Source organism: Anopheles cruzii, chromosome 2 (assembly GCF_943734635.1).
Source record: "Anopheles cruzii chromosome 2, idAnoCruzAS_RS32_06, whole genome shotgun sequence".
Taxonomy (NCBI): Eukaryota; Metazoa; Arthropoda; class Insecta; order Diptera; family Culicidae; genus Anopheles; species Anopheles cruzii.
Window position 1 is genome coordinate 42,856,912 of NC_069144.1, and position 20,781 is coordinate 42,877,692.

General features: G+C 48.3%; 7 protein-coding genes across 9 annotated transcripts; 4 read left to right on the plus strand and 3 right to left on the minus strand.

The window, feature by feature from the left end:
• Positions 1–170: 170 nt before the first annotated feature.
• Positions 171–8,621, plus strand: LOC128268508 (akirin). Of its 3 annotated transcripts, none has more exons than XM_053005627.1 (5): positions 171–191; positions 2,730–3,234; positions 4,166–4,365; positions 4,729–4,885; positions 4,970–8,621. In XM_053005627.1, exons 2-5 carry the CDS (start codon positions 3,003–3,005, stop codon positions 4,978–4,980), a joined length of 600 nt encoding a protein of 199 aa, XP_052861587.1. In that variant the 5' UTR covers positions 171–191; positions 2,730–3,002; the 3' UTR covers positions 4,981–8,621. The 3 variants fall into 3 exon arrangements, with proteins under 3 accessions (XP_052861587.1, XP_052861588.1, XP_052861586.1); XM_053005628.1 differs by lacking the exon at positions 171–191 and adding an exon at positions 219–352; XM_053005626.1 differs by lacking the exon at positions 171–191 and adding an exon at positions 717–760.
• Positions 8,622–8,869: 248 nt separating this feature from the next.
• Positions 8,870–10,312, plus strand: LOC128267312 (ribosome biogenesis regulatory protein homolog). Its single transcript, XM_053004121.1, has 4 exons — positions 8,870–9,059; positions 9,138–9,624; positions 9,704–9,960; positions 10,037–10,312. Exons 1-4 carry the CDS (start codon positions 8,911–8,913, stop codon positions 10,194–10,196), a joined length of 1,053 nt encoding a protein of 350 aa, XP_052860081.1. The 5' UTR covers positions 8,870–8,910; the 3' UTR covers positions 10,197–10,312.
• Positions 10,313–10,515: 203 nt separating this feature from the next.
• Positions 10,516–12,021, plus strand: LOC128267631 (2-aminoethanethiol dioxygenase). Its single transcript, XM_053004517.1, has 2 exons — positions 10,516–10,665; positions 10,731–12,021. The coding sequence occupies exon 2, from the start codon at positions 10,981–10,983 to the stop codon at positions 11,788–11,790; it is 810 nt and encodes a 269-aa protein (XP_052860477.1). The 5' UTR covers positions 10,516–10,665; positions 10,731–10,980; the 3' UTR covers positions 11,791–12,021.
• Positions 12,022–12,161: 140 nt separating this feature from the next.
• Positions 12,162–13,377, minus strand: LOC128279096 (mitochondrial thiamine pyrophosphate carrier). Its single transcript, XM_053017818.1, has one exon. It carries the CDS (start codon positions 13,101–13,103, stop codon positions 12,162–12,164), a length of 942 nt encoding a protein of 313 aa, XP_052873778.1. The 5' UTR covers positions 13,104–13,377.
• A 318-nt stretch (positions 13,378–13,695) lies between these two features.
• On the minus strand, positions 13,696–15,502 carry LOC128267710 (lariat debranching enzyme). The gene is made up of 2 exons (XM_053004600.1): positions 15,306–15,502; positions 13,696–15,242 (listed from the first exon to the last, which is right to left on the minus strand). The coding sequence occupies exons 1-2, from the start codon at positions 15,500–15,502 to the stop codon at positions 13,748–13,750; spliced, it is 1,692 nt and encodes a 563-aa protein (XP_052860560.1). The 3' UTR covers positions 13,696–13,747.
• Positions 15,503–16,390: 888 nt separating this feature from the next.
• LOC128277926 (kinesin-like protein KIF18A) lies at positions 16,391–20,567 on the plus strand. Its single transcript, XM_053016530.1, has 5 exons — positions 16,391–16,483; positions 16,564–17,877; positions 18,987–20,049; positions 20,152–20,274; positions 20,359–20,567. Exons 1-5 carry the CDS (start codon positions 16,391–16,393, stop codon positions 20,565–20,567), a joined length of 2,802 nt encoding a protein of 933 aa, XP_052872490.1.
• LOC128277927 (ribosome-recycling factor, mitochondrial) lies at positions 17,900–18,834 on the minus strand. The gene has a single exon (XM_053016531.1). It carries the CDS (start codon positions 18,763–18,765, stop codon positions 17,965–17,967), a length of 801 nt encoding a protein of 266 aa, XP_052872491.1. The 5' UTR covers positions 18,766–18,834; the 3' UTR covers positions 17,900–17,964.
• Positions 20,568–20,781: the final 214 nt, after the last annotated feature.

Genomic DNA, 20,781 nt, shown 5'->3' on the forward strand with positions numbered 1-20,781 from the left:
ATTTAAGTTTCTCGAAGTTCGAGAAAAGCTAAACTTGGTGAGTAAATGTCGGTACCTTGGGAAACTTTTCGGTGCGATGGAAAAGCTCGTGAAACGTCAAACGTCAACAGGAACTTGAACTAGTGCACAGAAAAATTCATGTGAGTCCTTCTTTTTTCTTCTTTACGAACGCATTATTCGAGTTTTCGTAGGTAGGTTCGCATCCCAAATTGTTGATTGAAAGTGATTGCGATTTGCTGTGCGTGTACCGTGACAAATAGTAGCAAAGCTGGGCTTCGCAACAGCAAAAATCCATCAATTTGATTCCTAACGAGCTACAAAAACCCAGTGTGCGCTGCGGAAGGTTAAATAAGTGCGTGAGTGTGATTTTAATCATCTCGTGACGTTGCTAAGGTTAAATGGTGTAAATTCGGGCTCAATTTTTAGAACGGTAACGTGTACGTAGTTTCCGTTGCTGCGGTACGAAGTTTAGGTGTTGGTGCGGTCGCCATTACACTTCAGATGGTGTGGGCCCTGTTTGCCTCATTTCTTTTCAACTTACTACACTGAGAGAACAAGTCGCCAACCATCGGCCATATTTTCTTGCATGTTCGCGGACGAGGACTGTAAAATGTGTCTTGCACATCACAATTGTGAGCAATATTCTCTCTCTGCCTACCAAATTACGCGAGTTTTGTTCGTCTTATTTTCTTGGCCATAAAACTTCGGTGCCCAGTGACGCAGCGCATTCTCTCGAAGGGTGTGGAATGGCGAATTGAATGTGCGCTCATCCGGTTTTACACTGAAACAAAAAACCACGATCCCCTCCGGAAGCGGGGTAAAAATAAGAAGGTTTTCGCCACCCGACAGCGCGCAGCTACGGGACACGGCGGCGGGTTTCATTTTCTTTCTTCGCCTCATCGCGGGGGGCTCCCCGTTCCCGTTCGTCCACGATGATGACGACATGAGAATATGCTGTGTGCTCGGTGTGTGTGCCTGCACGGGAGTGCGTGCGTACGCGATAGCGTGTATTGTGTGTTACCATTGCGTCCGTGCCCCTGTGCGAGCGTAGTGTGTGTAGCCTAGCATGCAACAGCAGTATTGTGTCGTCGCCCCTCAGCAACCAACGGCTAGCTACGTTTCAGTTTGCTGCCAGAAGTGCCAGTCAACCAGCAAGTCAGCTGCAATTTGTACGAAACGCGGAGGGAAAGCACATTTTGTGCGCTCAACTATTTGTTCCAATGGCAACTGCGAGGAAGGAATCGTCTAGGCCCACAGCCCAGTGCTAATTTAGGTAGAAAAATACATCGATTAGTGCAGCCCGTCCGTCCGTCGAGCGAATGTGAAAACGGGAAGAACAGCCTTGTAAGATGACGACGGCCACTTCGTTGCGTTTCCTTTTTGGCTTGCCAGACAATGTCTTTGGGTGTGTGAGTGCATAGGTGCAAGCGTTGGTAGTGGTGTTACAACCGTCTGTCGGGCGAACCCGATGAAGAGAACGGCATGAGTCGTAGGAAAGAAATGCGTGTCTATCCCCCAAATACACACTTGCTCCCGCAGCCAACGGATGGTGTGATGCGACGTACCGACCGTGCTTGTCCGTGATTCCGTGACCAACGGATGCACACAGCAGCGAAGATACGTGTACGCAGGGCATTCAAGTATTCACGCCATTCGCTGCGCTCAGTGGGAGTCGTAAAGTTTCGTTGCTTTTTCGTATCGCAGTGTCCGCGGAGAAATAGGCTCACCGCAATTAAAGCCATTCGTTCAAACCCGTTGCTCACGCGAGAAGTATTATCATTTTTTCTGCTATGTGAAGTGTTCTCATAATAAAAAGAAATGAAGATGGTCGTATACCGTAGGAAAAGCGCTGTCTGCTAGCACCAAACTAAAGCCCACGAATTGCAGCAGTTAATTCAATTCAACATACGGAGGAAATACCGTGAGAACGTTTGTCCCTATAAATTTTACCAACACTTTGTGTGCTTCGTATAGTCCTGGTTGCTGGTGAAAAAGGCCCGAGTGTGAAGGTTCGTTCGTTCGGTCGTTCGGTCGTTCGTTAGTCAGCAACCGAGGTGAACGGAAAAGGAAAAAAGGAAATGGCGTAGATAGCTTTAATGCTCCGTGACCGTGTGTTCTTAAACCACCATCAGCGCAGGAAGAGTGTTGCCTTATGTGTATGTGCATGCCAGCAGTGCGCAAGCAAACGGGCGCTACGGAGAAGCGAGCCACACATTCGTCAAGGAGCAAGCGAGCAAGCCTTTCCCGTGTTCTGGTGGTCTGGTGTGAAGCTCGGGGAACCGAGATGTGCGCTTGAGACTTGTGGTGTGAGTGCCGCAGTGGTGCCCATTGGTGGCCGAAGGACATTAAAATTGGTTTATCGCTTTGCTGGGGTTGTGCCACCTCGCGCAGTGCAGAGCTCTTGGCAAGAAAAGGGTATCGGGAAAACGGCGAAATGACTTTTAGCAGCCGCCACGTTTGGTATTCTGTGCAGTCATTTCTGCTACAGCTTAGTTGAAAACATACCACGTCATTTCCTCAGTGCAGCAACTTATGGGAGGAATTTTTTGCTTGTACCCCATGGGCGTTTGTGGACAGTTGCTACGTTGATGTGCTGTGGTGACGTGCAAATAATATTCCATTAGTTTAAAAATGTATAGGTTTATGTCCGTCCTTTTTCCGTCGTCATGTCAGAATATTGGAGAAAACCCGTTTTTTTTTAACTGACGCATTTCCTGTTTTTCTTAAAGATTTTCCCAGGTTACTATGATTGATCTCGGCACTCGAATATCTACCCACTTTTGAGAGTTGCGCTGGTAGCAAGTCATGTGCATCGAAGTTCACTCTGAATAAAACCGGCATTCGGCTAACAAGTGTGTTACGTTTTGTGAGTTGAAAGTCTGAAAGTGCTTGTGACAGTCGTTTTGCTTCGAGACGGCAGCTTGCGGAACCTCCGAATCCTGTTAACGGACCAGCGCGACCCAAACCACCAGCACCGGTAATTAACGCTACAGGAATCAATCATGGCGTGCGCCACATTGAAGCGTTCGCTTGACTGGGAAAGTCTTAACCAACGCCCAACAAAGCGCCGCCGATGCCATCCGTTCGGTAGTCCCAGCCAAAGCCAGAGCCCGTCGGCGTCCTCATCACCCTCATCGTCGTCCGCATCGGCAGTCGCAGCAGCCGCCTCCCGCCGCGCCATGGAACCGAAACCATCGCCCTTTGCCGAAGCCACCTGTTCGAAGTTGACTCCAGGTAAGAAACAACATATTTGGCTGCCATCACTTAAATCTGCAATGCAAAGTCTACTGTAATGAAGGCATTCGGAATGAAAATACCCCACGGCTTGATTTCAACATATGGGGCTTTAAGAAATGGGCTGAAAAGTTTAAAATATGCGAGAAAATCCAGCCGTATATTAATAATACCAAGGATTGACCATGCTACAAGGGACTGTAAAAGAAACGTTGCATTTTTCAAACCTACCCTTTCGCATGGCTTGAAACATTGGTTACTGTTGCCTTCAGCAAACTTAAAGAGAAACTGTGCAACGTCGATAGAGCGCCTGAAAATTGTAAGCACACGATAGGACGAGCAGAGCTATTGAGTTCCTGCTCGCAGCTTTAAATGCTCAGAGAAAAGCCCCTCCGATGTCTGTTTATCGCCGTGTCCTTGCTCTGCGTCCCACTGTCTGCGCATCAATACGATACAAACGGCCGTTCAACGGCTGGGTTGTGTTTGTGAGCGTAGTACGTTTACGTCAGGCGTAACATAGCGCTACGAACCCAGATCCTTTAGTCCTTTAACATTATGTCTGTGATGTTGGGAATTGAAGAGCAATATAGAGATTTTCTCAGCGATGCTCGAATTTATCCCATTGCAGAATAACGCAGTACCATGACAAACATGCTTTTTTCTTTAATTATTTTTTTAGCTCCTACTACTATATTCCTAATTTCTAGTAAAACGCTCCCAGCAGGTTTCTCGTGTAAAGTGGTGAAAACAGCTTCACTCTCACAATATAATGTGATGCAATATTGATGATTCCTTATTTAAAGCGTATGAGCATGTGGAGCATCGATATTTCTTGCCCTCAGAGAGCAACTGTTTATCATACGAAAGACATGCCCAAACCTATGTGCCCTTTGATTGTACAACGCTGATATTCTCTTTTTCTGTTCCCCAGAAAAAATGGCACAAAACATTACTGAAGAAATCAAAAGACTGCACCGCAGGAAGCAACTTATTTTCAACAACCACAACGTCGAACGCATGCAAGATTCGGAATCCAGCGGCTCAGAAATGGGTCCCGATAGTCCCCGCCGGCCCGACAGCCCACCGAGCATGGTGAAAAACCCGGAGAAAGCCCTATTCACATTCAAGCAGGTAAGATTCCGAGTCCTGTGATCGAGCTCGGGTCGACAATGATCGTCACTTTTCAAGAAACATAGGCCCTTTTTGATGCGCTACACCTGGTGCAGCTTATTTATTGTGCCAGCATGCTATTTTTTATGACTAACTTAGACGACAGACTATTGAGAGGAAGAGAAACGATTATTGTAAGACCGAAGAGATTCTCTCCGATTTCCTCTTTCGTTGATCGTTTCTCATGTGTAGTCTTCGAACGTCAATCGCATCTTCTACCGACGATGATCGGTGTAGAGGCTTTAGTTTTCCTTCGAACAGGACATCTGCTGCAAGAGGAAATAATTGGGGTTTTTATCCTATTTTCTATCCACACTCTTCTAGGTACAAATGATATGTGAGCGTATGCTGAAAGAGCAAGAGGATGCCTTGAGGGAAAAATACGATACCGTGCTGACCACGAAACTAGCCGAACAATATGATGCATTTGTGAAATTCACATATGACCAAATACAGAGACGGTACGAAGCAGCGCCAAGTTGTAAGTATTTCAGTACAGTACATACCAGCAGTAAGCTTAATTCTCTACATATTGGTGAACCTTTTTCTTTTACTTTCCTTTCAGACCTCTCCTAATCAGGGAATCTTACGCCGGCATGAAGAAAACAGGTGTGAAGCGTTCGAAGGAAACTAGAGCAAGCAAATTGGGATGAAATAATAATAATTTAAAACATTTAAAAAACATGATAAAAGAAAACCAGAGAGATGCAGACAGGAATACACACTACAAGAAGCTAATTTAAGAAGCAAACACCAGCGGCAGAAATAGCAAACCGTAAAAGCAGCAACTCACAGCCAAAAAGCCACGAATCAATCAATCGATAGTAAAAATCCGACATCTTGTTTCCACTGAAATCCTGCTACAGCAACATGCGGATGCCCCCCCAATCCCCGCGTTTGTGGACTGGCCGAAAGCATTAATTATAAGCGTTTTCCTTGTTCTTCTTTCTTCACTTCGAAACTAAGTACACTACTACCGCAGCTGCACTGTCGTCTCCGAAAATTTACGTTAGCATATTACGGTCACTTCTATTTCCTTTAAATTTGTTGTTATTTAAAAAAAACATCGAAAAAGAGCGGCAACCTAAACAGCCAACGGTTCTCGTGATCTAAATTTCATTGCTGTATTCGAAAGCGATTGCCGTTTGTTTTGTGCAAAGGATTTGAATTTTTTGTCACTGACTCACGAAAGAGTGTAGTATTTGGTTCGGTTGCAGAATGCGTAACTTCGGTGCATAAACATACCTTTCAAAATTGATCTTCTCGTATTGTTTGATACATCTTTCTTGGAACGAGATCACCCAACACGAAAGCATTCTTTTGTTTTTCTCCGTTTTGCTGCAATTATATTAGGATTAGATTATTTTTTCTTCGTAAAATCATCACATGCATAATTTGTTTCTATTTGTTCGATCCTTTGTTTTCCTAATAGAGAACCGAACTCAAATTCTCTTCCAGCCATTCGTCGGCACTTCGGAGATGGCTTTTGGTAGATTGAATTTCAACGCAAGCACTTTTCTCTTTTTGTTTGCTCATGAGGGGTCTTTTCCATTATCTATATCGTTTCACTTAATTTCTCCACAACTTTTTTTGTCACTTATAGAAGGGAAAAAAATCGTATCGAGCTGTCGGTATGTGGCGTCAGGTGTATAAACCTATCATTTGCAAGCTCGAGTGACAAAACTGTAAACGTATAAGATAATAAATCGGTTTGTTCTTTTGTGCTGGAACAACACTAGAGGTGAGACGTAATTAAAAAATAAGTTACTTTGTAAACTTAGGGCAATACACACTGATGATAAGGGTCGAGTCTCGCGAGGAATCGATCAAGAGAGGGCGATTATAAAGGAACACGGTACCACAGGCATTATTGGCGAAGAAATAAATATTCCCTGGCCTCGAACGAGACGGCGCAGCTGGTGGAGAAGATGTGTGTTCCTTTCCACGAACAAACCGTTCTCTCAATGTTATCGCCGATTATATGTGCACAGTAGCAAATGGGTTGTAAGACTTGGTATTTGCGAAAATAATGTGTTCATCCAAGAGTAAGATATAGGAGTATTGGAAAACGGTTGACCAAAATGAAATTGCTTTTGAACGTTAACCAACAGCAAGCATAATTTCCATGGCTTTTATCCATTTTTTGTGATTACTGAACTATTGGCTTTTTCCAACATAGACGTAAGGAAAAATAAAATATTTTGAAAATCTCACTTCCATCTAACATGGACGAAACGTTTTACATTTTCAAACGTGACCCTTTTGCTGTGCACATATAGTATGCATTACAGAAGAGTTCAGAAAGATCCTACGGAGGGCGGACCTATGAGAGACATTTACTGAAAACAAATTGAACTAAAAAACCGATAGCTAGCGATCGCTGTAACCCGATATTCCGAGCAGTGTGGCTTACAAGAGGAATACATATGCTACACATGTTTTGGGAATATTTAATTTTCTGCATTTCCGTTACCTGCCCTCTGAAGCGCCGGGAATTGCAGAACCAAATTCGACACAAGAAGGCACCCAGATATGAGCAAATCAGACCGCATGCACTGCTGGCACATTGATGCGGAAGCATTGACCGGTACAACGGTCATAATCGGTAGGTCGTTTATATACACAAATATATATGTTTTATATGAAAACGGTACGAAAACGCAGAATAGTTGCTTCGTCGGGAAGCTGTCTGTCTGAAAATTGAACTCAACAAGGCCTGAAGAAACGAAAGGACGTTGGGTAGCCGTGTGTGCCCCGAAGGGACTGCCTAATGATCGATCCTTAGGCGCAATAGGCAATGAAAGCAGGAATGGATGCAGGATAGGGAATTTGAAATATAAAACCGCAAATAATAGTAACAATTACAAATCTCTTCTAACAAACCATAACAAATATACGGAAAACAGTCGAAACTATATGCTATACTATCTAAATACTATTACAACAAACACCTACTACAGCCAGGGATCATCCGCACGTGCATTATAAGTTTCTAGGAAATGGATCCTCGTGCTCTATTTGCAAGCTAACGTTAGGATACTTTCATTCCACACACGTTCGTGTTAGCTGAATCTTTTGAACTCTTTTTCATAATTGCAACAACAAAACTTTCGTTGAAATAGGAGTATCCTTTTCTACGCGCAACTTTTCGATTTCGGAATCAATGGAATGCTTGTTTCCTACAGTTTACTATACAAATGGTTTGCGATGCGAAAGTTGGAGGAGAATCGTATAGAACACCACGAAACAAACAATAGACATGTAGTAGGAATGAATCACCACTGGGACTGAGAAGAGATGGTTTAAAAGTAAAATGATGTACATTTGAGAAGAAGCGCCGCAAGCCTGGTAAAAGATATATCAAAGATGTAGCATAACAAAGACGTAATAAGCTCTTAGTGTTGCTCTAGCGTTGCCATAATTAGTAGTAGTAACTACAACCCGTACAACCGACGCGCCCGAGAGCGTATGCTTTCCTGTTTGCACTTTTCTTAATTGGTGGTGGGTTTTTTGATTCTTTTTTTATATTTCCACTAAAGCTTATCCGGTGCATTCATTAATTGAAACCTTTTTGCAAGCCTTCTAAAATGACAAGAAATCACGAAGCGTAAAAGCAACAAACAAAAATGCAATCATGCCGCAAACTGGGCAATAAGACGATCTCCTCACTCGGTGACTATTCCGCACCGACGCGTGTGTAAGCACAAGTAACATAGGTATCATATTGGCCACATCCGACGCTTCCAAGGCACCGGGTGAGTTAATTTCTCGCGAGCGAACACAGAACGGAACTGGTTTTGAAACATCGTAGACACACAACCCAGCAACAGAATCAATTGCCTGTTGCTGTCACACTGTTAGTTCCCCACAGTCAATAAAAACCGAAACTTAAACAAAAGAAATGGCTGAACACAACATTTACACACAACTGCTAACGACAAGCGTGTAGTGCAAGAGAAAGGCATGAGGCAGTAGAGTAAGAACGCGTAACGTAATGTAAAACTTCTAGGGACTAATGCCGTGTTGTAGGGTAGTACGTGAGGAAAGCAGAACGAATCGCTCATGCTGTGCTAGAGCGGCCACTATTCGCAGCGACTATAATAATATATACATATAAGCTACAACAAGCCACAAAAAAGAAACACACCACAAGTAAACAGACAAAAGGGAAACTGATTTGCTAAGAGATATCGCGAAATGAAGTGATTGGTAAATTTTGCATTTGTTTTATTTGTTTTTAGTTTTGTTATGCGTGATGACACCACTTAGTGTAAGCCACAAACTGTTTTTCTTTTCAAGTTCCTGGTTGGAATCATAATACTTCCCCAACGAACATTGGTTTAAAATATACAGTTCATGCTGTGAGTTCATATGTTGTATTGTAAATGCTGTCAGCCTATCGCTTGACACTTTGGAATGTCAGCTCCTACGATTGTCAAATAAATTACTGGCCACCGCGAGGAAAACGTGTTTACGGATTGGTTCCGTAGATCTTCGCTCGGCGCCATGGATATCGTGAAGGAAGTGTTGGAGAAACAGCAGCAAGATCTGCAAAGGTACAAACCCATCACGGTAGAGAAATCACTGGAACCTACGGTCGACGTGGGACACATGTTGGTCAGTGATCCGAACTACTTCGACGACGAACTGCTCAAGTTAGTGTTTGTTTTTCGGTTCCCCATCATCGTCATGGTGACCGGTTTGTGACCTTTTTTGCCACCCAATTTCCACAGAGCCGACCGCGAGAAATACGTGTTGGATATTACGCGCGACAACGTACAGCTGCTGATCAACAGCATCTGGGAGCTGCCAACGGAACGCGTCGATGAGTCGATCGTGGCTAAACTACCGGACCCACGAGCTGTGCTACCACGTGCACGGAAGCTACCGGTCCCGAAACCGCTGACCAAATGGCAAGAGTTTGCCAAAGCAAAGGGTATAAAGAAAAGGACTCGTGATAAGAAGGTGTACGATGACGTGCTGGAGAAATGGGTGCCAACGTACGGTTACCAGCGCTTCAAAGCAGAAAAGGAGCGCGACTGGGTGCTGGAGGTTCCACAGAATGATCCGAATCGTGATATGTTCAAAGAGAAGCGCGACCTGCGCATCGAGCGCGTGGCTAAGAACGAGGTGGCGCGGATGAAAAACATTGCCCGTGCAAAGAAGGTCAATGTGGCTCGAACAGGCTTCGTTGGGCCCGATTCCGCCTCAGCTAAGCAGGTAAAACTTTTGAAACATTGATCGCTAATGAACATTTCTGACCAGATTCCCTCGCTAACCTTTAAACGTCGTTTGGCAGCTCATAACGGTGTCGAATGTGGTGAAAGCTTCGACCGCATCCGTCGGTGTCTTCCAGGAGTCCCTACCGAACGAGAAGCAAGCTCGCGGTATCGGCGTGAAAGAGCTAATTCCAGGCGAAAAGCGCAAGAAAAAACCATCGACCCTAATCGGTGAAAAGCGGCGCAACATTGAGATAGTGAACAAGGTTCTGAACAAAATGCCGAAGATCGACATCGATCGAGCGATTTCGCTGCAGAAAGCAGAAGCGCGCGCAGAGTACGTATCGTCTCGGGGTGTGGTGGCGGCGATGCAAAAAGGTTCCCCGAATTTTAATCTTGTTCTTTTCTTTCAGACGGGAAGCCGCCGAAAACGATGACGGCGATGACGGCGGTGAACGGAGGAAGAAAAAGAAAGGAGGCAAAAAGTCGAAAACTTTTAGCCGGAAAAAGCCCAAGGGTGGCCAGGGTAAGCGTGCTACGGGTAAGAAGTCCTCGGGCCGTAAACGCCGCTAGAGCAACGTGGCTCTAGCAAACGCTTTTGGCCAAGTCAGAGAAAGAAAAAAACAACACCCCTATGTTTACGATTGAAATACACACGGCTATTTACTAATGCGCACATACAGTTGCATGACCGCAGGCTAATGAGATAGTTTCGATATTTGACGTGCACGTGCAAACACCACGGTTGCTTATTTATGTCCGAAAAAAATTGACACCGTTTCAAACGAATCTTTCGAGGCCGCGCAATAAACCGATTCGGTTCGATATTACGTCACTCGGTCGCGATTGCGAAAAATCGGCGAAACCCGCCGTTGCAGTGGGTGAAGGACGTTTTCAAGTTTGGTGCATCGGATGCAACGAGGTCTCGCCCACTACGCCCTAAAGCGCTGCTAGAAGTGCAGTGTTTTTGCGGAACTGTAGACGCATTCTGCTGCCGAACAAGCAGCAAAAGGACCCGGAACGTAAACTGACCCATTCCGAGGTGCGATAAGTATTATTTAGTGTGTGATTCAACGCTTTGCCGGCAATGTTTTGTTGTTTCCTTAGTCTTCCTTGCAGTGACCGACTGTCAATTGGATCGTACCGTCTCGCTCCAACGTCGCAGTGTCGCGCGAGTGCATCAAGGAAAACACAAACACCCTTTTCTCGTCGCCCCCGAGAGGGCAGAAAAAATCAACGGAGGCCCCGAGTTTGGTGGAAAGGAGTGGCAAAAATAGGGCGTCAAAGACCCGGACAACCGGCGACCGGAAGCATCGCAGCACAACGGCCCCTGAAACGGCGCTCCGGATAAAGCAGAATGAGTTCTCTGTTTGCTCGTGTGTTCCGCCAGGCGCGCGTTACCTTTGAGCAGACGGCCATAAGCGACCCAAAGTTTGCTGGCCACCTGCAAACGCTGCGCCGCCTGCTAGACCAGCTGACGCTGGCCGATCTCGGTCTCGACCCATCGCTAGTGGCAACCGAAACGTTCCAGCAGCCAACCAAAGCTCCGTGCACCTTCGTGGACGTGTTCCAAAACGACTGGTTTGCGATTTCGGTGTTTGTGTTGCGCGAGAACTACACCATGCCGCTGCACGACCATCCGCGTATGTACGGCTTGCTGCGAGTCGTTTCCGGTGCGGTCCAGATCTGCAGCTTCACCGAACTGGCCCGCCGGGACATGGTGGTCACCGGTGTCGGTGGTAGCACCGGTGACGCGGCGACCCTGCGCCGTCACGTGCTGGTAGCGGCGGAGCCGGAAAAGATCATCAGCTCCTCGGTCGGCGACTGTGCGATGCTGACGCCGAGCGAACGGAACTTTCACGAAATCACCGCTATCGGTGGGCCGGCAGCCTTCTTCGATATCCTCAGCCCCCCGTACAACACCAGCTTGCCGCAGCACATTTCATTCTACCGCAAGGTGCCGGTACCGCGGCATCTGGCCGAACTGGAACTGGGCAGCCCGGGCGAAGAGAAACCGCTCGCCCCGCAACCGGATGACGATCGGCCACGGTACGTGCTGGAGACGATTCCGATCCCGGAAAACTACTACTGTGATACGGAGCAATACGTTGCGCCCGAGTTTCTGCTGCACGGCGCGGACGAAAGCGATGCGGATGTGCACAAGTAATCCAACGACAACGGATTAGGAACGGATTGTCGCGCATTTACTTCGATCGTTACGTGTTGGCTTACGATCTTTCCCCCTCTTGCGTTTGCGATGTTCGGGGCAGGTTTGATTTTATGTTAATACTGTCCCCCCCACGCCGTGTTCCATCCCTTGCGGTGGACTGTGCCGCACCGCAAGCACCGTTGTTTAGAACCGCAAGACCATGATGTTCAATAAACAAAAAACACAACAGTCTAAAACGTGCTAAAAATGGAAGTGCAATGCGCGGTGGTCAATGTAAAAATTCATTTATTAGTTGCCCATTAGTTTTTTTACCCTCCTTGGGGCAGTCATAACCGTCACCCGCGAAACACATGCTTCTGCGTCCGTAGCTACGGCCTAAGGCTAGGTTTACTGTTAAACAGCACCACCAGACTGTCGTATATGGTAAAGTAAAAGGCGGACGTGAAGCCGGCTTTTAGCAGCGAAGGCAGGAGACCTTTGTACAGCCCGCGCAGACCCTCGTAGCGGCCAACCTGCGCCAGGCAGTGGAACATATGGCGGCAGACAAAATGCTGCCCGAAGGTTTGGCGATTCTGTGCGAAGCCCTGTATCTGGAGTCGTTTCTTGACCAGGTCAAGCGGATAGACGAGCAGCTTGGTACAGAATCCGGCAAGTCCACCACACACGAACAGCTCGGCGGCGGGAAGTTGTGCATCTGCCGAAAGGCCCCGAATTTGCTTCGCCACCGTACCGAACAGATTGTAGAACATAAACTGTCCCCCAGTAAGCGGTGCAATCTGCAGCATGGCCGGTCCAGCACCACGGTACAGTCCGCGAACTCCTTCGCGCCGGTAGATGTGCATTAAACCCTGCACCGCATTGTTATAGCCCCGGCCGGGATCCTGCGACACCAGGCGTGTCCGTATGACGTCAAGCGGCATTATTACGAGCGCTGCGAACGAACCACTGCACGCACCGCAGACAAAGTGGCGCCCTCGATCGTGGCCCGCGAAAATGTCCGTCTCACGAAGCAGCCGGTTGAAGCGCTCGTAGAACGAAAATTGCGCCACACCGTACATGAGCGATAGTAGCTGGGCTGGATTGTGACCCTTCCAGAAGGCAAGAAGCCCCTCCTCGCGGTAAATGCATGCCACCGATTGACCGATCGAACGGTACTTCGAACGGCTTGAGGTGGCCGCGATCGGTTCGACCTGCAGTTGTAGCCGGATCTTTAGAACGTCCAACGGTTGGCAGATGAAGCGCGTAATACACCCAGTCATCCCTCCGGCCAGCCCTGCATACCGAGTTTCGGTGTGTTTCTCGCGGTCCATTCTTGTTTATTTTGTGCGTCGGAGAAGCCTCCTGAGGTCGTGATGTTGGTAGTGAAAATAAAATCGGCACTTTGCGATCGTTACATCACAGAGTGCCGGCGGTTATCGGCTGGAGGGTGATGTGACCTTCCCCACCGTTCATGGCCACGACAGCGACCGTGACCCTGAGAGCGTATGTTTTCACTTCCGATCTGTTGTGTCTCTCGGCAAACTGTTCTTTTCTGGTGCTGGGGCCAACCTCTCTGGAACACTGGCTACGCGATCTTGCGGCGTTTGTTTTGATTCGTTCTCTTTTCACTGCGTATGCGTTTCCGTGGTTACTCTTTTTGCTGATCGTAACGTATTCAAAAAAAAAAGAAAAAAAAGTGGGGTTTGTCAAACGCCATTGCGCAGCCGAGACGAAAACCCATCATGCAGCGCTCTCTGTGGTAAGTATGTGAAGCAACGGAAAGGCATTACTTTTGCAAACCAGAGTAATTGAATGAAAAGATTTGTTCTGTATAAAAAAAGGAGGTTCAGTCAGTTAAAATTGTATTTTGCACTCATGCAGAAATTTATTTACCTTCCCGAGCATCCAATTTATACCTTAATCTCTTCTTTCTAATATTGCGACGACTTTACTTTAATTGCAGTTCAAGAAAGCTTCAATCACCTTCATCGTTCGCATAGATTGTTTGATTTCTTCTTTTAAACTTTTTTACAGGCGGAGTGCCCGGATCGGCGGCACCAGCTTCTGGCGATTGTGTCGTGACGGTCTGGCCGGAAGGGTCTGGCGCCGGACTAGACAAGTTTAAATCGTCCACTGGCAACGTTTCTGAAACGCTATCACCCAATTTCTGCGGCGTCGGTAAGCTGAGAGCGCTAACGTTGCTGGCGGACAGGTCAACGGAATCGTCGTTCAGTGTCGTCACCAGATCGGATTCATCATGCGACTCCTGCGGTCGCCACTTGGGCTGAGGCAGAGTAGACGAAAGGGAAGTCTTCTCTATTGCTATCGCTGCGGTGTGAGCATCCTTTGTGGTCTTTTCTTCTTCACCATCACCATCATCTTCGTCATCATCGTCAACATTTAGCTCGTCAGCATTTCGGGAACCGACATCTCCGGTCTGCGTCGAAAGACTGTCCACGAACGAGGACTTGTTCAAGGTGTGCCCCGTCATCAGCATGGCCAACCGGAGCGGATCGTCGATATTTAGCTTATCGCAAAATGTCGTCGTTTGCGGGTTAACGTACGCCGCCGGTTGCTCGACACAAGACATATCCAGGGAATCATCCGGGCCGGGCGATCGGTACGGTTCTGCAATACGGGCGAAATTATCCGGTATCGTTAGATCACCATCGAAGCAACGGAAAACTTTCGCCTTCTCCGTTTCGGTCGGCGTAAAGTTAAACCGCTCGTCACCGCCCGCCCCGGGCATGTAGCCGTTCGAAGGCCTGACACTGATCAGATGGTTCGTTAGGTTTAGCACCGTTAGCCATTCGAGATCGTATCGCAACCGAACTTTCCGGTCTTTCTGTCCCTTCTCTTCTTGCTCGTCCGGTGTGGGAATGTCAAGAATTTGCAGAAAGCGGCGCTTGGGCAGGCACTTGTCTAGCGCCAGAAACTTGGTCTGCTGCCCATCCGGATGCTCGACGAGGGCAGCAAACTTGCAGTGCAAATGAGCTGCAAACCAGTACGGAGGCTGAAGTTCTCGGAGCACAGCCTCACAGGGCCCACTGCCCAGTCGGTTGGTTTCGATATCCTCGCGGAAAGCGGGTTTAAAGCGTAGCAACTGTGCCACATTTCCGTGCTCCGTAATGCCGCGAGGCCAATCGTGCGATAGCATTATGTCAACACCGGGGCCTAACTGCTTCAATCGAAACACATCGATGTGTCGTTGGTGGTAGACGCTCCGTTTGGTTGCTTCCGTGTACGGAGGGAACTCGAAGCGACCCTTGTGAAAGTCGTGGCTCTTGAAAATTCCCGAAATACCACCGATGCGCACGCCGTTGCAGTCGACCACACCGGCGTACCCGAGGTAATAGATGTTGGGTGCTACCCAGCCGCCGTAGGGTAGTTCTTGGAGATAGTTTGACGCCTCGTGGTTTCCACCTATGAAGAGCGTCAAAATTGGGGCCACTTTCTCTCCGCTGTAGTACCTGCAGACGACGAAAAGGGGTAAGTCTTGCTTGTCTACCCAATCCAGCGACGTGATTACCTACTTGTAGAAACTGCCCATGTCCAAGTGCTTTGGCGGCACGGCCATACACTGAAGGTCCTGCAAGTTCCGCGTGGATTGAAAGTCTCCGCAGCATATTAGCAGGTCAACGGTTATGCTTTGCTCCTCTTGGATGGTACCGATAAGGTCGTATATCTTTTCCAGCTCTCCATGAGCGCATCCTTCGACTGCTATTTTCATTTAAAGTTGGAATACGCGAAGCGAGGAAACACGAACACGATCTGTTGTTTACAACCGGCCTTTGCGCGTTGGATTCTCTAAAGCCAAAAACAAACTGCTCGGGGCCCAGTTGTACCCAGTGAAAACGTTATTAAGTATAGTTGGATCATCTGTCTTGGTTCTGTTTGGATATTATTGCAAATAGTTTTGTCAATTTAATAAGAAATTATAATTTCTTGTCGTAATCATTATATTAACTCCAAAAACCCAAAAAGAGTTTTACTGACTTTGCAAACAGAATAGAACCCCTTCAAAGAAAAACTTGTATGCCGTTTAATTGTACATTTTTTCAGCCTTTTTGTAGCTTAACGTTTGTTTTTTAATTGTTTCTTTTATGTTCGCAATATTTTCAAGAAAATTTACCTAGTGAAAAACAGTTTTCCAATATTCCAATATTGTTCACGAAGTTTACCCACCGCTCTGTGTAAGAATCTTGTGCGGTGCCAAACGGATGGTCATTACTTTTTCACCAGGCACGACCGTTGAGCATTCTCAAACTTGAATAACGCTTCTTTGTTCGGCTTTTGCTGCCAAGCTGCTAACGGACAAATATTTTGGTTGTTTTCGGTGTGTCGTGCAAGTGCAATCGAAAGCAATTGGAAGGCAAACCTGTTTCGAAGGCATCCTCTCTCGTGGCATCGTGATTATTTGCAAAATTAAGAATGTTACAAATGATGGTCGGCTTGAAAATGCCCAAGAAAATTGGATCCAGTGCATCAAAGTAAACATGGCGTTGTGAGTTTGTCGAGAGTTGTGACGAGTGTTCTCGAAAGACGTTGATCAGCTCTGCTCTAACAATCGTTAACGAGTTAATTCGAAAGAAAATATAATACACGCGAAACAGCAACGATGGCCACCGATTCGCGGAACATCCGTGTTGCGGTTCGGGTGCGCCCGTTCAATTCGCGCGAACTGGAGCAAAATCCGAGGAACATCGTCAAGGTCAGTAGGGGCAGAATGTGTGCCCAAGTTCGTACCACTATCCTCCTTACAAATGTTTGTGTTTGCGGCCCCTTCCGTAGGTTTTGGACAAATCAACGTTGGTTTTTGATCCGGATGTTGACGACGATGAGCTCTTTTTCTTCCACGGTGTCAAGCAAACGTATCGCGACATCACCAAGCGCGTCAAGAAGAAGCTGACCATGGAATATGACGACGTGTTCGACAATGTGTCCACCAATGCGGACATATTCGAGGTGTGCATGCGGCCCCTCGTGCAATCCGTTATGAACGGTTTCAATTGTTCCGTGTTCGTGTACGGGGCGACCGGTGCGGGCAAGACGCACACGATGCTCGGTAGCGAGATGTGTCCGGGAATCACCTTCCTGACGATGCAAGAATTGTTTCAACACATCGAACTGCTGAGCGAAGAGCGCAAATTCGACATCGGGATTTCGTATCTGGAGGTGTACAACGAGCTCGTAATGAATCTGCTCGACAAAAGTGGCCCCCTGAAGCTGCGCGAAGACGCGAACGGAGTCGTCGTCAGTGGGCTGGTGTTGAAGCAGATCCACAACGCTACGGAACTGTTGGAGCTGCTGGCACTGGGTAATCGGAACCGCACACAGCACCCGACCGATGCCAACGCCGAGAGCAGCCGCAGCCACGCGATATTCCAGGTGCACATCCGCATGGTGGACAAAAAGACGGGCCAGAAGCGTTCGGTAAAGCTGTCGATGATAGATTTGGCCGGCAGTGAGCGAGCCGCCAGCACGAAAGGGCTCGGTTTGCGGTTCAAGGAGGGTGCGAACATCAACAAATCGTTGCTGGCGCTCGGCAATTGCATCAACAAACTAGCCGACGGCTTGAAGCACATTCCTTACCGCGATTCCAATCTGACGCGCATACTGAAGGATAGTCTCGGCGGCAACTGCCAGACGGTGATGATTGCCAACATTTCCCCGTCGAACCTGACGTACGACGACACGTACAACACGCTCAAGTACGCATCCCGTGCGAAGAAGATCCGCACGACCGTACGGCAGAACATTGTGCCGTCGAACGTACCGAAGGAGTTCCTGGTGAAGAAGGTTAATGAACAGGCGGAAGAAAATGAACGGCTAAAGGCGAAGCTGGCCGAGCTGGAGGAACTGCTGAGGCGCAAGTCGGGCACCAGAAACAGCGCCAGCGCCACCACCGCTCCGAAGCTCGACGAAACGCTGCTTAACACATGGCTGGCGCGCATCGATAGCTCCTACAACAGTGTCATTCAGGCGCAGCAACATGTCCTTACACTGCAAAGCAAAGAGAAACTGCTAACGATGCGCTCGAGGCTGAAGGAGCAAGCGGAAAACATTGCCCGCATCGTCAAGCTCGACGGTACCCATCTGAACGAGGTAAGGACTTGTGGTTCGTGGTTGTTATTCGAGTTATTTTATTTAGCTATCTTCGAGCGGCGCGCGTTGCTAAGGACTGTGCGCCGCTTACTTGTCTCCGATCAGTTCCGCCTGCTTGGTTTCCATCATTTTCTCGGCCTCCTTGACGAATCCATCGGCGATGAAGGTGATTTGTTGCTGCGCTTGGAACGCTTCGTCTTCCGAGGCGTCCGCTTGTTTTTTGAGCTTTTTGATCGATTGGTTCTGCACGTCCTTGATCCGATCGCGACACTTGATGAACAGCACTTTTGCGTTCTTCGCTAACCCTTCCCGGTGTTCGCGGGTTACCTTTGGCACGGGGATGAACAGCGTCGTGCCGTCCTGCTGCGGGTTAAGGTTCATGCCGCTGCGCTCGATGGCCTGCAGGACGGCGGGTATGGTTTGCGGGAACGACACCAGATTGACGACGATCGTTTTCGGGTTTTTACGCACTACCTGTCCCAACTCCTGCAGCTGGTAGTCTTTGCCTTCGTAGCCGATTCGTAGCGTTTCAATCGAGCCGGTCGTCGAGCGGAGTGAAAGATTTTTTACATAATCATCCTTCATCGTCGCAATACTCTTCTCCATCTGAGTCCGGAGCGCCTGCAGGTCGATCAGACTGGCCAGTTGCTCTTCGTTGATCGCCACCTTGGCTGGGCCAGGTTTTTTGTCCTTCTTCTTGTCCTTGCTTTTGGCATAATGGCGCACTGTGCGGTGGCCTGTAGTAAACGCAGTTCCATCCGCCGGCAGTGTGCCGGTGGCGTTAGATGTGACCAACAACGGTGAACGGTGGTTCGTTATCACGGCGGTGCAACTTTGTTCGATCTTTCCCCAGCTGACTGCTCGCAAAAGGGACGTGATGCGAAGCATTTTTGTTGACCCCAAGGTGGTAATTATTAAGTTTCGGTTCCGGTCGGCGCCCGGTCACGGCGAGTATGTTTGTTATGTTTACTTCTGCACTTTTATTTCGTCGTTCAACTTAACGAACGTTCATTCTGTCAAATGAAGCACTTTATCCCATTAGCCGTTAACGAGCATCGAGGTTAAAGTTATGTTGAAACACGTATTTTTATGTTTCCCCCCTCCGTTAGGACATTGCCAAGATGGATGCTTCCATCGATCGGTTTGGTAAGCAGGTTGCGAGCCAGCAGGGCGACAGGAAGCGTTGGCAGGAACGGTACCGGCAAGCTTTGCGCAATCTGAACGCTTTGCGCACCGAGGTGCAGCAATCCGATTTGGCGACGGTGTTGAAGGCTTTCCTCGATGGCAAGGAGTGGCAGCTGGCCGCGGCGAAAGCAGCCTTGAAGTTCGAGCACATGGAGAAACTGTCGTCGACGTTCTACGAAGAGAATAAGCAGTGGGAACGGATAATGCTGCTCAGTGGCGACATCATTCAGCAAAACTTTCTGCTCCTGCGCAGCATGGACCGGCTCGACGTGGTGCTGCTGGAAAAGATGCGAAAGTTGGTGAAACTGAACCAACGGCAGCGTGGCGTAAGCTTTGTCGATGACGCTTGCCAGCAGGAGCTGCGACAAACGATAAACATCAGCAACGAAAGTACCATCGAAGACATAGCGAACCTATCCGACTGTTCCGAAGATGCCGTCGAGCTGGTGGCATCGGACACCACCGGTGGAACGCTAAAGCGCACCCTCAGGTCGCACCATGGCAGCGAGTCGGAAACGGAACCGTCCGAAATTTGCGCAGCCCAGCGAGGGTTCGATGCCCAGCACCAGCAGCAACAGGTGAAGCCGATTGTTTTCAAGAAGCCCAAGACAGTGAACCGGGCACTACAGTTTAAACCGGCTACCGGGCGTAGGACACCGTCCAAGGCAACGACTGCTCCGTCGCAGAGACTCAAGATTCCGAAGCTGGTACTGCCGGATGCCGCCTCAAGCAGCAGCACCTTCACAGCTGGCTTGGTCGGTGGCCAGAAGGTCAAAAGGCCACTGCTTACCGCGCGCTCATCAAGCGACGAACAAATGGAAGATACTTCCGATACGTCCGATGAATTGGTCACGCCGGTCGGTGAATGTGATAATGCCAACTCCACCTTCTGCATTGCCTCCAACGGCGAGAATGGCGCGGGTTCGGATTCGATGTTTTCGAAAGTGCTGGTTGAATCGAACGTTGATCCGCAGGTTCTCGACAAAGGTAAGAAGGAAGCCGTTAGAAAAAACTGCCCTCCGGGTAAGCCGCTTCCGATTGGTGGCGTGTCACACAGATTTTCCAAAAACATTTTCTCCGGCTTTTCAGTTTTGCGGCGCGCTTCCATGAAAGGGGGTAAGGTTACGCTATCGGTCAACAAGGAGAATCGCAGAAAGAGCCCGAAAAGATTAGGCAAAAGTCCGCGAGCCATGAACCGGGCGGGCAGTCGATGTGAGTCGTTGCTACCGTTGCCGAAGAACGACTTCCGGTTGAAGAACGAAAACTCAAGAATTTCTTTTCCTACCACCACCACAGCCAATGCAGCGTCGGCCAGCAACCGGTATCGCACGCTAGGAAAGGGAAAGGATGCCGGGGGACCGAAGTCTGGCACCAGCAGCACCAGCAGCAGCACTGCAATGACAGCGAAGCCACCAGTTGTACATGCCGGTGGAACAACCAACAACAACGTCGAAAGCGATAGCGAACGCAATCGACACATTCGGCTGATGGGCATTAAAAAGTAACACCTTGAACAGCCGCCAGAAGAGCGCCGCGTCGCTCAACGTTGTTATTGAACTGTATTTTATATAAAATCGTTTTTTTTCTACGCGCTTCTACGAGAAATAATAAAGGATTGCGGGATCGGTCGGGTGAATGTTGAACGTTCACTCGAGTAGCGAAGGGGCGATGGGAACATGAACATAGTAAGGGCATATGAACTAACGCGCAAGAACGATC

Coding starts and splice junctions, on each gene's coding strand:
- LOC128267710 (XM_053004600.1), bottom strand. CDS start 15,502: ATGAAAATAGCAGTCGAAGGATGCGCTCATGGAGAGCTGGAAAAGATA. Junction 15,243..15,305: donor GACATGGGCAGTTTCTACAA/GTAGGTAATCAC, acceptor CGTCGTCTGCAG/GTACTACAGCGGAGAGAAAG.
- LOC128279096 (XM_053017818.1), bottom strand. CDS start 13,103: ATGGACCGCGAGAAACACACCGAAACTCGGTATGCAGGGCTGGCCGGA.
- LOC128267631 (XM_053004517.1), top strand. CDS start 10,981: ATGAGTTCTCTGTTTGCTCGTGTGTTCCGCCAGGCGCGCGTTACCTTT.
- LOC128277926 (XM_053016530.1), top strand. CDS start 16,391: ATGGCCACCGATTCGCGGAACATCCGTGTTGCGGTTCGGGTGCGCCCG. Junction 17,878..18,986: donor ACGGTACCCATCTGAACGAG/GTAAGGACTTGT, acceptor CCCCTCCGTTAG/GACATTGCCAAGATGGATGC. Junction 20,275..20,358: donor GAACCGGGCGGGCAGTCGAT/GTGAGTCGTTGC, acceptor CCACCACCACAG/CCAATGCAGCGTCGGCCAGC.
- LOC128267312 (XM_053004121.1), top strand. CDS start 8,911: ATGGATATCGTGAAGGAAGTGTTGGAGAAACAGCAGCAAGATCTGCAA. Junction 9,060..9,137: donor TTCGACGACGAACTGCTCAA/GTTAGTGTTTGT, acceptor CAATTTCCACAG/AGCCGACCGCGAGAAATACG. Junction 9,961..10,036: donor AAAGCAGAAGCGCGCGCAGA/GTACGTATCGTC, acceptor CTTTTCTTTCAG/ACGGGAAGCCGCCGAAAACG.
- LOC128268508 (XM_053005627.1), top strand. CDS start 3,003: ATGGCGTGCGCCACATTGAAGCGTTCGCTTGACTGGGAAAGTCTTAAC. Junction 3,235..4,165: donor CTGTTCGAAGTTGACTCCAG/GTAAGAAACAAC, acceptor TCTGTTCCCCAG/AAAAAATGGCACAAAACATT. Junction 4,366..4,728: donor CCCTATTCACATTCAAGCAG/GTAAGATTCCGA, acceptor ACACTCTTCTAG/GTACAAATGATATGTGAGCG.
- LOC128277927 (XM_053016531.1), bottom strand. CDS start 18,765: ATGCTTCGCATCACGTCCCTTTTGCGAGCAGTCAGCTGGGGAAAGATC.